The following is a 13555-nucleotide window of genomic DNA, read 5'->3' as shown; positions in this document are numbered from 1 at the left end:
CATAAGCAACATTCAGAAAGCTGTGAAGTTGACAGAGCATGCTTATCTATCTGAGTCCAAGCACAAATAGTGTATGGTTGTTTGATTAATCTTTAAATATGTTTCTGGAGCTTGTGGATCTGCTTAGATCACATGCTATGCATAGTCCAACATCTAGTGGAAGTCACAGAGTGTTTTAAGATTTGTTTTCGAAACTCAAACGCACGTCGACAGGGCATGATTAGTAATATTAGTAATAGTGTGAAGTGTACTGTACCCATGGTCCTTCACGTGTCGAGGTCATCTGCCATCGAAGTCGGTTGCAAATGCAGAGTTCTCTTCTAAGCTGATGCCTTTGATTTACTAAAGTTATATTGGTAAAATGTCTTCCTTTCCTTTATTGATCTCCTCACCGCACACTGCTCATCCACTCGACGGCTCCTGGCGAACACCCACAACGTCGACGACTGATTGATCGATGCCTAGACGTGGCATTTCGAGCCTCTTCGGGCTTTGCCCCATTACAGTAGGCAGTGAAGGGGGAGGTTCTCTATACTGACTCCTTTTCGGGAATGTTTAGCCCATTATCCCCTTGTTTATCCCATTATCCCCTTTCTTCGCCCAAATGCCCTGTTTAAACATAATGGACAAAACCCCATTTAAATTTTGTCTCTCTTGTCACCGTAAATTTCTGTGGAAAGACACGCACTGAGTGTGCAAACACTGTCTCTCGAGGGATCACGCCGAAAAGCACTGTAAATCTTGTCAGCTTTTCCGGCCGAAAACCCTAAAAGATTGGCGGACGAAATACTGGCCCGCTCACGCTATGCTGGCCGAGACTTCCATAGACGTGACGGAAAACTCAGAGGGCAGTTACAGAGTCATGAGTAATGCTGAGGGCAATCAGGATCCGTTCGGACCCCAAGTGCAGGACCCCCAACTCCGAAAAGCATGCCAACGGTCCTGTGATGGAGAAGACACCCAGCGGCCACGCACACACAAACACGCTAAGGACATACCCCAGGGCCGACTGTCAAAGACCCCGTCGAGCGTTGAGGCCCATGCGGTGACCGGGGATAAAGCCTCAGTTTCCTCGCTGTCCTCTGGACCATCGCCAATGCTTTTACCTAATGATAGTTCCTGAAAACCGAAAGCGAAGTTCGGTTCGGACACCGCATATAAAAAAGCCCTCCTTTCCCGTGCCGAAGAAGAGGCGTTGAAAGGCATCTCCTAAAAAAGTGCTGAAAATACAAGCACTAATTAACAGACACATTAGCGCCTCTCTACCAAAGGCAAGGTCGCTGAAAAAACGCATTTTGACACCCTTAACCCCCAAGGTCACCCAAACAGAGTCTTCCACTCCCTCTCGGGGGCTATGCGCCATAAAGATAGCATTTCCACAAAGACCACCCCTACTAAAGATGTCACCCTTTCCCAGGGCCCTGTCATCTCGGGCTTCCCACCAGAATGTCGTTTTACTCCAGAACAATTTAACAAAATCTTAGGGAGAATGTCCTGTTTCGTGGACTTCATGGACAGACACCCAGATCAATTAACAGTACTCAGAGATGCCTCACAGCCAGGGGCATCATCAGAGCCACCCCCTGCCAAAAAGCCCACCACCTCTGCTCTAGGCATTCCAGTCTCGGCATCCGAAAACATCACCCAGTACCAAGACTAATCTCAAGCCTCATATTATGATGACCAAGCAGGGTCTCAGGGGGATCTCTATAGCCAGGATCAAGACCAGTACTACCATGACGATGATGACATTTATATAGTACGGTCACCAGACCATCAAGACCAGCCAGTTGCAGACTCGCCAGTTAACGACCAACTACAGTGTAACAAATTGTTACTGAAGGCAGTTCAGCAATTCTTTATTAACACTGAGGAGACACAAGTCGATAAGTACTTTGTGGAAAATATCCTTGGGGACAAAAAGGCAGCCACACAATTCATACCTCTCCGGCAGTCATTCCAGAGACGTATTCAACCATCCCTCCTATCTACCTCACGCTCACATGACAACCGTCCTCAAACCAACCCCTCCATATAAGCTAACCCGCCAGCCAAAATGAGACCACTAGCGCCACACTAAGAAACCCACACCGAAGCTAGTAAATATAAGACGGAATGCACTAGACTGACATACACGAAACCCTAGCAGTACTCCTGGAGATTTACTGACTTCCAAACGACTAACCCAACACACGCATCAAAATCATCTGAGACCTACGTATGGTGATTCACTTGCGTCAATCCAGGCATGCTGGTAAGAACTGACCCATACCGCATCGCACAAAGTTAGAGCTATGAGTATGGGCACAGGTCACAACTAGATAGATCCACAGGGACCAGTTTGCATTGGGCATAGACTGGGATGTAGGGGCTGGCCTAAGTAACATCAAAGATTGAGTTGTAGAGATTAACTAGCGCAACCTATGGACAGAGAGATGAGAGACAGCCTTGTCATGCTGAAACTAGGTCACTGTAAGGAAGAAATGTGTCTAAACCTCAAAATACAAACAAATGGCTGTGCGTTTCTCCAGACAACAGTGCAAAAAACCAACCTACTAAAACCTCTCCCCTCCTCATACACCTCTCAAACCATAACTAAACACAACTATACCTCTTAAACCACAGCAACCCGCACGCACCTCACTACACTGCAACAACAAACACACCACAAAGAGCCTTACACCACAGCACACAACGGACTCTAACCGGATACCACACCAAGAAGCTCAGCGAACAGTGTTAACCTAACTGAAGCTGCCAACAGCACACAACAGCTCCCTTACTCTTTCTCCAAACTTTGTCCTACTAACGTGCCCTAACCTACCCCTCTTTTCTTTCAGATCCGCCAGAGTGCCAGGAGACCACTACAGTGGTTATACTGTGAGATATAAATATCCTTTAACATTTACATAACACCTAATCTTGTAAGGTCGGTCAGCCCAAGGATAGAAAAGCTGTCCAGGCCCGCACCCACTGACCCCCTATCCATTAGGGGCCAGCTCAGACCTGATTCTCTGTTAGTTACCACTGCCAGAAAGAGGGCAGGCACTCCCTGCCATTGGCAAAAGCCCCGCCAGACAGGGAGAGTAAAAATATTTACACGTTTGGGAGAAAGGTAGCTTCCTCTGCAGCATACCAGACAAGAATTGCAAACAAAACAACCCTGTAAGCTAGTTACGGCTGCCACAAATGGGACAAGATGGAACAACTGCAGGTCATCCCAGAACTACTAAAAGCCCAATTGCTTAAGACTGTTGCAGAATGCAAACAAAATTCAAGCTGCATCCGAAAAAAAATAATTTTATGCGGCGGACAACGCAGGATGCTTCATAGCCCAAGGGATGCTCATTAAGCGGCATGCCTCGCTTAGGCAGTCAGGGTTTAAGCTAGTTACCCAGCCAACCCTCCTGAACATGCCAGTAGAACCAAACGTTCTATTCCGTTAGGCATAAAGGACGCCCTAAAGAGTGCCAAGGACGAGTATGACACTCTTAAGTCCCTTGGGCAGCTGACTAACAGACCTTATTCTCAACAGGGTTCCCACACTCAAAAGAACCAGTCTCCAGGCCAAGGCTCCTCGTCCAGCTTTCAAAGAGGGAATAAACGAGGCATAGGTAGAGGCAGAACCTCACCTGGGAGAGGCTCAGCGCCTCCCAAACAATGACACGCCGTTCAGGTCCCCTCCCATGCCACTCCAGTAGGAGGTCGAATCACTCAATTCACCCACGCATGGGAGGGGATAACATCGGACAAATGGGTGTTGTCGCCCGTGGCAAGCGGATACTGCATCAAGTTGCTTCAGAAACCACCCACCAAGACAAAAGAAACTAACAGCAGAAGAAACCACCATACTGCTGGAGGAAATATAGACGCTGCACGAAAAGGACGCCATAGAAATCGTCCAGGCGAACCAGGTAAACAAGGGTATCTATTCAACGTTCTTTCTTGTGTCAAAGAAAGACCTAATCATGCACCCAGTACTAGATCCGTGCCTCGCGAACAAATATGCCTAACCACATAGGTTTTGCATGACGAGGCTTCAGGAGGGGATTGCACTCCTGAAACAGGGAGACTACATGGCGACATTGGACATACTTTCATATTTCAATGCACCCTGTGCACTGAAAATACCTGTGTTTCATGATGGCGGGAGTACACTACCAGTTCAAAGTACTCCCATTCAGCATTGCCTCAGCACCATGAGTCTTCACCAAAGTGCTCACAGTAGTGGCAGTACACCTGCACAGAAGGTCCATCCCGGTATACCCTTATCTGGATGATTGACTGATCACTGAGGAATCTCCTCAAATTTGCAGGTTAAATACGCAAAAACTATAGACCTTCTTTTCAATCTGGGTCCTCCATCAACGAGGAAAAATGAAGTCTAGTCCCCAGCCAAACAAAACAATTTCAGGTGGCTATCCTAAACTCAAAAGAGGAGCTGGCATTCCTCCCAAGCGAGAGAATACGAAATATGCTGCTGCAGGTACCTCAATACAATGTCAGTCGCCAAATAGCAGTACGCAAAGCAATGCGCTTGCTAGGGATGATGGCCTCTTGCATTTATTTATTTCCTTCAATGCAGGAATGGTTAGCGATCTCAGGCAAGCAGACAGTGGGATGATCTAGTGGTTGTTTCGCTAACCCTGGTTCAGACTCTTCGATGCTAGTCCAAGGACAACCTGTTAAAAAGGAAGATCTTTTCGTGCTCCACCAGCCCAATTGATCCTAACTACAGACGCCTCACTCGCCAGTTGGGGGGCGCACTACCTCCACCACACAGCCCACGTACAGTGGACACTCGCTACTGCCCAAAGACATATCAACTTACTGGAGCTCTTGGCAGTCCTCAAAGCTCTTCAGGCTTTTCAGCAACATCTCCAGGGTCAGACGGTGCAGTTCCTCACAGACAGCACCACAGCCATGCTCTATCTGAACAAGCAGGGAGGCACACTCTCTCTAAGTCTGTCCAAACTATTCCTGAAAATATGGAGGTGGGCACTCAAGCGGAACATGTTTCTAACATCCCAACATGTTCCAGGGGAACTCAATTCTCTGGCAGACACGTTAAGCAGACACCCTCTACCAGAAGAACACGAGTGGCAACTCAACAGATATCCTAGACGGAATATTCTCACTATGGGGTCACCCCCCACTAGACTTGTTCGCTACAAAGCTAAATGCTTAATGCTCAGACTTCGCATCCCACTTTCCCCAGCCAGGGTCCAAGGGGAACGCCCTGTGGATGAACTAGCCAGGGGAATTTGCTTAAGATTTTCCCCCAACACCACTCCTGAGCAGGATAGTGCACAAGATGCACCAGGAACAAGTAACCCTGATCCTGGTTGCTCCTATGTGGGCGAGACAGCCTTGGTTTCCACATCTCCTTAAGCTGGCGATGTGCAACCCTATCAAGCTCTCGTGCCCGTACAACATGTTGACACAACACAAGAAGGGGGCATCTCTCCACCCACGCCCACAAACACTGAACTTGGCAGCTTGGCTCCTGAAGTCAGAGTTTGGCCACTTAAACCTTCCACAAAAGTGTATGGATATCCTCAGAGGCACGAAAAACCAACACCAGGCACTGTTATTTTAATAAGTGGAAAAGATTGATGAAATGGTGCACATCACAACCGCTAAACCCGTTAGAATGTTCTCCAGCTAACATTTTACACTATATGCTTAACCTACTAGACTCCGGCCTAGAATTCAATTCCTTAAAGGTACATCTTGCGGCCCTATCGGCTTACACCACTTCACAGAACAAGGTGTCCTGGTGGAAAGTCCCTGTCATTAAGGCGTTCATGGAAGGGATAAAGAGGCTATACCCCCCAATTTCCAACCCTCTGCCGGGTTGGGATCTCAATGTTGTGCTCTCCAAGCTCATGGGGCCACCCTTCGAGCCAGGGCACAAGGCCAGCCTAAAGCATCTTACCTATAAAACTGCATTCCTGATAGCTATCACCTCCATAAGATGAGTCAGTGAGCTACAGGCTTTATCTGTACAAGACCCCTTTTTCATCCTACACAAGGACAAGGTTGCCCTGCGAACAAATCCTAGGTTCTCACCTAAGTTAATTTCAAAGTTCCATGTAAACCAATCCATAGAACTTCCCACCTTCTTTCAGAATCCATCAAACTCGGCAGAAAGAAGCCTCTATACACTTGATGTACGGAGGGCGGTCTTATACTATGTGAACAAAACAAAACCCATAAGCAAAACAAACCAGCTCTTTGTTTCCATAGCGCCTGGTAGAGAAGGCAATCACATATCAAAATACACCATCTCCAGATGGATAGTCAAATGCATACAACTCTGCTATTCCCTATCCAAAAAGGTTCTACCTTTTACCCCAAGGGCACACTCTACCAGAGGTACAGGGGCTACCTTGGCTTTCATTGCAAACGTCCCTCTAGACGCCATCTGAAAAGTTGCTACATGGAGTTCCGTCACACAGCATTGACACATTCTAAAGCAGATTCACAGGTGGGACAAGCGGTTCTAAAACATCTCTTTGTCGCTGTACCTTCTAACTTCCCACCCCCTTCTCAAGATATTGCTCACTAATCTATGCAGAGCACGTGATCTAAGCAGATGCACAAGCTCCAGAAGGGATACATTACTCACTGTAATCGTATTTCTGGTGCTTGTATCTGCTTAGATTCACATGTGCACACCCTTCCTCCCCTACTGGAGTAGAAGGCTCATAGATGTTTTCTGGGTTATCACTGTTGCTGCTTTACAACATCTGTACTCACGCTATACTTCATACAACCTCATGTCAGAAACAAACAATCTGAAGGACCTCGATGCATGAAGGACCGTGGATACAGTACACATCACACTAGGGATAGTATTACTAATCACGCCCTGTCGACGTCAGTTTTCGAGTTTCGAAAACACATTTTTTAATACTCTGCGACTTCCGCTAGATGTCGGACTATGCAGAGCATGTGAATCTCAGCAGATGCAAGCACCAGAAGTACGATTAGGGTCAGTAATGTATCCCATATACAATAAACTCTTACAGGAATTGTATGTAAAAGGAGTTATATAATGGAAATCTAGCTAGCAAGCAATAGAGTACTGTGCAAGAGAGGCTAGCGAGAAAACACATCCACAAGTGAATGATTAGGTCAGAAGAAGGGGAGGGGTTATTACATTACTTTCTAATGTTTTCTTACTGTGGTTTAACTTTAAATGCAAATTGATCTAGACTCATTTGTATATTGCAAAGCCAATTTAATTGTTCCTCTTGTTCTTCCGGCAGGTGATGAAACCAGGAAACATAAAGCAAGAAGTTCTATAAAACATGTTGCTAAAGCAACACCAACCAGCATGCCAGCAGGAAGCACCAAAGTGAAGATTGTTCCTAGCTTTGAGAAAGCAGTCCCACTATGGACAGACCTTTTTCAGGAACCTGAAAGAGAGGAGGGCCCTGAATGTGAAACTGGCAGTGATCCAGACACTTTTTTTCCAGAAACCCTTGAAGTGCAGAGATCGGAAACCTACGGTGACTGCGCTAACCTGCAAGAAACTCTGTACTCCTGTGTTCAATGTGAGAAAACGTTTAGCAAAAAAGAATATCTTTATAGACACAGGAGAACACACATGGGAGTGAGGCCACACCAGTGCCCTGACTGTAACAAGAGCTTCAGAAGAAGGGATACTCTTTTAGTGCACAAGAGGACACACACAGGAGAGAGACCCTATTGGTGTGCTATTTGTGATAAAAGCTTCAACCAGGTAGGAGCTTTAAATAGGCACCACAGAACACACTTGGGGGACAGACCTTACCAATGCCATCTATGTGAGAAAAGCTTTAGTCAAAATGGAACTCTGATTGCACACCAGAAAACACACAACAATCCAAAATACACATGAACTTCCCGGGTGTGTTAGTACAAAACGCAATATTTCCAGGGTATTCTCTTTCAAATGCCCCTTACTAACTGTGACTAAACAGACGGTTCCACTTGGTCCAAGAGTTTACTTCTGATTTCATTGTAATGGTTAGTAGCTTTAATAATCTAGCACAAGATCGCATATTTTTAACAAGTTAAGTGTGTGCTTCTCACTCTCAATCTCAGCACAGGTTTCTTTTTCAAATTGACCACCTTCAATAAAAAGAGACTTGTTCTCATGAGTAAAGATAGTGCATGCCAAATGTACTGCTTGGTTTATGGAGAGAATACACAGTTTAAAGAATATTTCTTTGATAACAACTGACTCCTGTATTTAGGGTCCGCAACACCTAAGGAATGCTGCCAACAAATTGGTTGTTATCAGAGCAATTATGGTTTAGACTGTATTCTCTCCATAAACCAAGCGGTAAATTGGCATGCACTGCTTTACTCATGAGATCAAGTCTCTTTAAATTGTAAGTCCTGAGGAAGATCATCACTGGTTGAAACGTGTCGGCTGACACATCAAACATAAAAGAAATGTCAATGCATAAATATTTTTGATTAAGTCTTTATTCGAGGGCGGTCAAATTGAAAAACAAACTTTTGTGCAGGTTGAGAGTGGGAAGCACGCACAACTTATTATTTTCCCTGGCACCGTTGGCCTGTTAATCACTCTCCCTGCAGCCTTGATGTTTGATGAATGTGAAATAAGGAGGAGAGCTCGGACCCAGGAAAGGCACATCATGTTTGTTCTATTAGTAACTGCTGTTTGTGGGCAATGTTAAACGACATCGTTCAGATAAACAGCATTGATATAAATCGTTCCAGTTTAAAAATATCAACTTGTTTGATTTTTTATTTGAAAATATCTTTTTAAAGATTAGCCTTTTTATTGTTTGGTATTTTACTCTGTCTCAAAATAATCATTTTGAATTAGAAAAACGTACAAGAAAATATTACTCCTGTCACATTCTTATTGAGTCCGGATGTAAACGAAAGATCCAGACGGGTTTCAACGATAGAACTTTGTATACACCCTATTGACATCCCCCATCCTCCACATTCAGAATCATCTCCTTTGAAGGATGTGTCAAAAATTATTGCAGCTGCATCAGTGCTGCCCCCAATGTTCACACTATGGAAAATAGTGCAAGGCCGATCCGCCTTTGAAATAAATCTCCCCAACAACAGGAGTCACTCATGTCTTCAGTGACCTGAAAACGCATATCTGCTCCCATATCTGCTCCCACATCCCCGACCCCTCTCAGCCTATGGGGTCTTTGAGGTTTCAAATAAATGCAAAATTGATCATTTTGAAAAGTGTTCCACAATTTAACAAGTGGTACTAAAAAGGCAGAACGTTCACTGCTTTGCCTGTTGGGGACTGGTTTCACTTAGTCTGAAGGATCACTTCTAGAGTACAAAAACAGTGACCTATACACACGATCATATGTCAGGTAGGCATTTGAGAAATAAATGATGTTGCGTTGCCAGTAGAAATGCAACCGCCTCTAGTGAGACCGCCTACCATACTGCTGCTACTTTCTTGAGTTGCATCCAATTCTATATCTTCAAGTTTGCTTAACCAACTAAGAAAGTCGCTTTGATCCATTTCTGGTGGTTGGTCCACCTTCTGCCACATCTTTTTGAACACCAGCTGTATTGCCTTCTTTGTTTGGTCCCTTCCAGACTCCTTTGCTGTTGCTAAAAGATTTGGTCTGTGAGATTTCAGCCTCATTGTCTTCCTAAACCCAAGTCAGTGCTGTATGTCAATCTGGCCATTTTAAAATAAAGACCCCTTTTTTGCTCAGCCCACTTGTGGTCCCCTGTGGTAGCATCCTCAGTTTTCGGCGCCTTGGACTACTGCAATTCTCTCTATCTGGTGCAGCTCACGCATCTGATTCAGCGTGTGCACATTTTGCAGAATTCTTCTGCTGGAGTTGCTACACAGTCCTCATATCGGGCTCACATCGGCCCAATCTTGCATTCTCTTCATTGGCTTCCTGTACTCAATCACAATTATTTTATTGTATGTATATTTCATTGGGCCTTTTATGGCACTGGTGCTGAGTACCTTCAAGCCAAATTTCGCCCACATGTCCCTTTTCGAGCTCATCAGTCTAAAGATGCTCTTCTTGTTCAGGTACCAGGTTTAAGCAATCTAGGATTGGGGCTGCACTTTTTCTGTGGCTGCAGCTGCTTTATGCAAGCATCTTCCTCCGTGCACTCCGGGCTATTGAAAATCCCTTTGGCGTTCTCTGAAAATGCATTTGTTTTAGGCTTGATACGTGTCTGGTATCGGCTGTCCTTTCAGGTTTCTTAGCGCCAAGATGCCTTGTTGGTGTAATCTGCGCTTTACATATAAACTAGTGTAACTGTCTGTGTACACGGGCCAAAGATGTGTTGGGTGGAGGTTTGGCATCATTGTTTTTGGTAAATTTCCACTGCGCAGTGTTTTCTTGATCAGTGATGTTGGCGTAAACATTTTTGTTGCGCTCACGGTTGTTTTCCCTTTCAAAGACTCTTTCTGCACCTGTCATATTTGTTCTGCGGGCTGCAGAACGTGATTGTTGCATGTCCCGTTGGGGAGCTGTTTCCCGAGCTGTCATATTGTCCCTATTTATCTGTCTGCTTGCAGTATTGTTTTCACATTGACTTGCCCTTGGTTGCTCAGTCATATTTGTCCGACGTATGCGTTGAGCCTCATTTCTTCAGCATTTAACGTTTTCTGCATCGACATGTGTTAAAATTCTCTTCTGGGGCATTGTGGCGGATTGATATGCTGAAAATACTTGTATTTCCAGAAAGCCCTCGGTATGGGGGAAAAAAGTAATTTATTTTGTTAGAAATAGTGCTTAATCAAATGAATTTCTGTTTATATGTTTTTTTAAATGTATATTTTTGTTAGTGTAATATTTTCGTTGTCCTAGGACGTTATCAGTGGGATACAGAAAATACCGTAGGTATTCATTCACACAGTAGGACCACAACATATACTAAGGCAACAGCTCTCTCTAGCGGTGACAACAGGTGAAGCGGGCAGTCTCTACTGCATTGGACAAACATACACCTGGCCTTTTATTACATTGTATGATAAATAAACATAGTACTGCAAGTTGGATTTGTGTAATACGGCTGTTTATTGATCAGTGATCTCTGCAAAATGATCTTGATCTCAAAATGCCCACACATTAACCAAGCACACTATGAAATGGCTGCCGGGTATTGTACTGCATGCACTAGCCATCAAGATATTAAGCGCTGACTGGTGCATCTTTCCACGTTTTGGTGCTATTAATAACTTACCATTGCTGGGGAAGTATCGTAACTTTGAAGCTGCCACTGCACATGTGTTGCTCAGTTAGTTCCATAGGGCCAGGTGTGACGTTCACTATGTGGTGGTGGGGCCCTTAAATCATTTTAATCCAATTAACGCCAGCCACTTGCAGCAGGGGTTCTAGCTCAAAACTGCCTTCATCTAGAGTGAAAGTGAGTGTTTTTGTTTCTTAGTCCTGGCCTACGCGTCGTAGTGCATCAGAATGAGCAGTCTTGGTAGGCTGCAGCAGTTCAAGCTGCTCGGCTGACCTGGTTTATGATTGGCCAGTGGCCTGGACTGTGTGTCAGCAATTTGCCTGCTGCTCACACTGACTTGAATGAGCAACATGCTGTGCTTGGCTCTCTGCAGCAAGGCTGTGACACTGTGCTCTGGAGACAGGATGCATTGGTAATGCTCACTGAGAGTCTCTAAACTACACTAGCTGGAGGGTCAAACAAATGAGGGTGCATAAGAAGGGTATCGGATCAAATGAGGGACCCAGACCCTTCCTTCCTCTCCTACCCCTGCCACCAAACCACACCCATGGCTGTGTGTTGCTGGTGGAGATTCAATCACTACCGGATATTGGTGTGAGGTAGGAGTAGGAACTTTGTATTTCAAAATATTGGATGGGGGACTGGTAGAGGAGGAAAACTATCTGATCAAGGGTGTTTTTTGTGGAACTAGAACAGACCCTAGAGTGCAGCCATCCCACTATGCAGGACCATATTTGAACACCAATCACAAGAAAATATGGATGTTGCCCAAATACATGCCACATTCAAAATGCTACAATGAATCAAGTTGTCTATGTAATTGGAGCATTGGCCAAACAGGCTGGTGCTTGGGCAGTAAATAAAGATGGAAAATATTAGCACACTTTCGGGTCATTGAATGGGAAATCACTGGATTTGTTAAGTGCATGAACTACCCATTGAAAGCAAGAGTGACTGGTTAACTTTGAAACAGGTGGGATGTAACTACTGTGAGAAAGTGACTCTGGAGACATCGATTGGTGTAGCCCAGGAGGCTGGGTCCACTGCCATAACACGGACCCCCCACAGCTCCTGCGGTGTAGGAGGCCCCATGCTGCCCATGGCCAGTGGGGAGGACGCAGTGTGCGGTGGGGGGGCCCTTAGCAGGGCTTGCAGGTGGGCCACACATTTTGTGTTACACCACTGGTTGGGTCCCTCCCCAAGCTAATTGATGATGGCCTCTGGGGTGATATGGGGTAACCTCCCAGGGAGTCCAGCTGAGGGGATGGGCTGAAAGGCTTTATAGGCCCAGGCTTTCAGGCAGAAGGTGCGGGTGTTAGGAGAATGAGCTGGTGGCGAGAGTTTGGAAGTGGTTGGAGAGACGGAGCAGCTTGGGGCCTATAAGGAAGATGGGAACTAGAGGGGCAGAAGCAGGCGAAAAGTGGAAAGAAGGTTGGAGTTGGTGATCAACAGGACATGGTCGGAGACCGGGAGGAGGTGGGTAGATATGATGAGGTTGAAGAATGTCTTAAGGAGAAGGTTGGAGAGTGCCTTTAGGAGGTTGGACAGTGTGTCAAAAAGGAGGCTGGAGACTGTTTTAAGGAGCAGGCTGGAGAGCATCTTAAGCTAGAGGCGAGCAAGCTTAAGGAGGGGTTTGGACAAATAAGGAGTAGTACATCAAGAAGTGGTGGTGGTGGACAGCACAAGACATTTTGAGGCAGCCTTTCCGGTCAAAGGCAAGGGGTCGAGGAAAAACCTTGATCAGAAAAGGTGTGGGACCCACAGCGGTAGGTGGAACAAGCAGGAGATTCGATGTAGAGGAGAGCCAGAATCAGACTAGCACAGTAGCGTGAAGGGGACACAACCGGAGACTGGAAGAAGGAGCTCAGAGGACCCTTCAAAGGTCACTGGGAAGGTTGAAACTAGTCCAAGCGCATCTGCTCTGCCTTACACTCCTTTAGAGGCTCCTCTAGTTTCCACAATCCTCAAGACAATACTTGAGAAGCGAGACAGAACCAAGTAGCTGAACCACGAGAAGATGGGTGTGGAACACCCTTAAGCCCACGAATGAGCCGGAAAAGAAGGAATGCAGTAACTCATTAAGCCATAGATTGGGAGTGGATTGGGAGTGGAATAAGGGGGCAGTAATCCTCATGCCAGCCAAGAAGGCATCCTAAGAAGAAGCAGCATCGAGGGACACTGTTCCAGTGCACATCAGAGAGCATAGGAGCCTGAAGACCTTAGGTTCACGGTATTCTCCCTTCTCCATTGCATTGTGTTGGCCCAATATTGTACTTATTCGCTTAATAAAGTTTTAATTTCTGAGCATTGTTTTGGTCTGGTTTCGGTTCCC

General features: G+C 45.7%; 1 protein-coding gene across 1 annotated transcript in view; it reads left to right on the top strand.

The window, feature by feature from the left end:
* Nucleotides 1–8865, top strand: part of LOC138487920 (zinc finger protein 37A-like) — a 291426-nt gene extending 282561 nt beyond the window's left edge. Inside the window, exon 8 of the mRNA XM_069614546.1 lies at nt 7275–8865. Within this exon, the coding sequence (XP_069470647.1) occupies nt 7275–7888 (614 nt within the window). The 3' untranslated portion in view covers nt 7889–8865. The remainder of the gene's footprint in view (nt 1–7274) is intronic.
* The last annotated feature ends 4690 nt before the right edge of the window (nt 8866–13555 follow it).

Source organism: Ambystoma mexicanum, chromosome 9 (genome assembly GCF_040938575.1).
Source record: "Ambystoma mexicanum isolate Mex_15411 chromosome 9, UKY_AmexF1_1, whole genome shotgun sequence".
Classification (NCBI taxonomy): domain Eukaryota; kingdom Metazoa; phylum Chordata; class Amphibia; order Caudata; family Ambystomatidae; genus Ambystoma; species Ambystoma mexicanum.
This window is presented reverse-complemented; position numbering and strand designations above follow the sequence as displayed.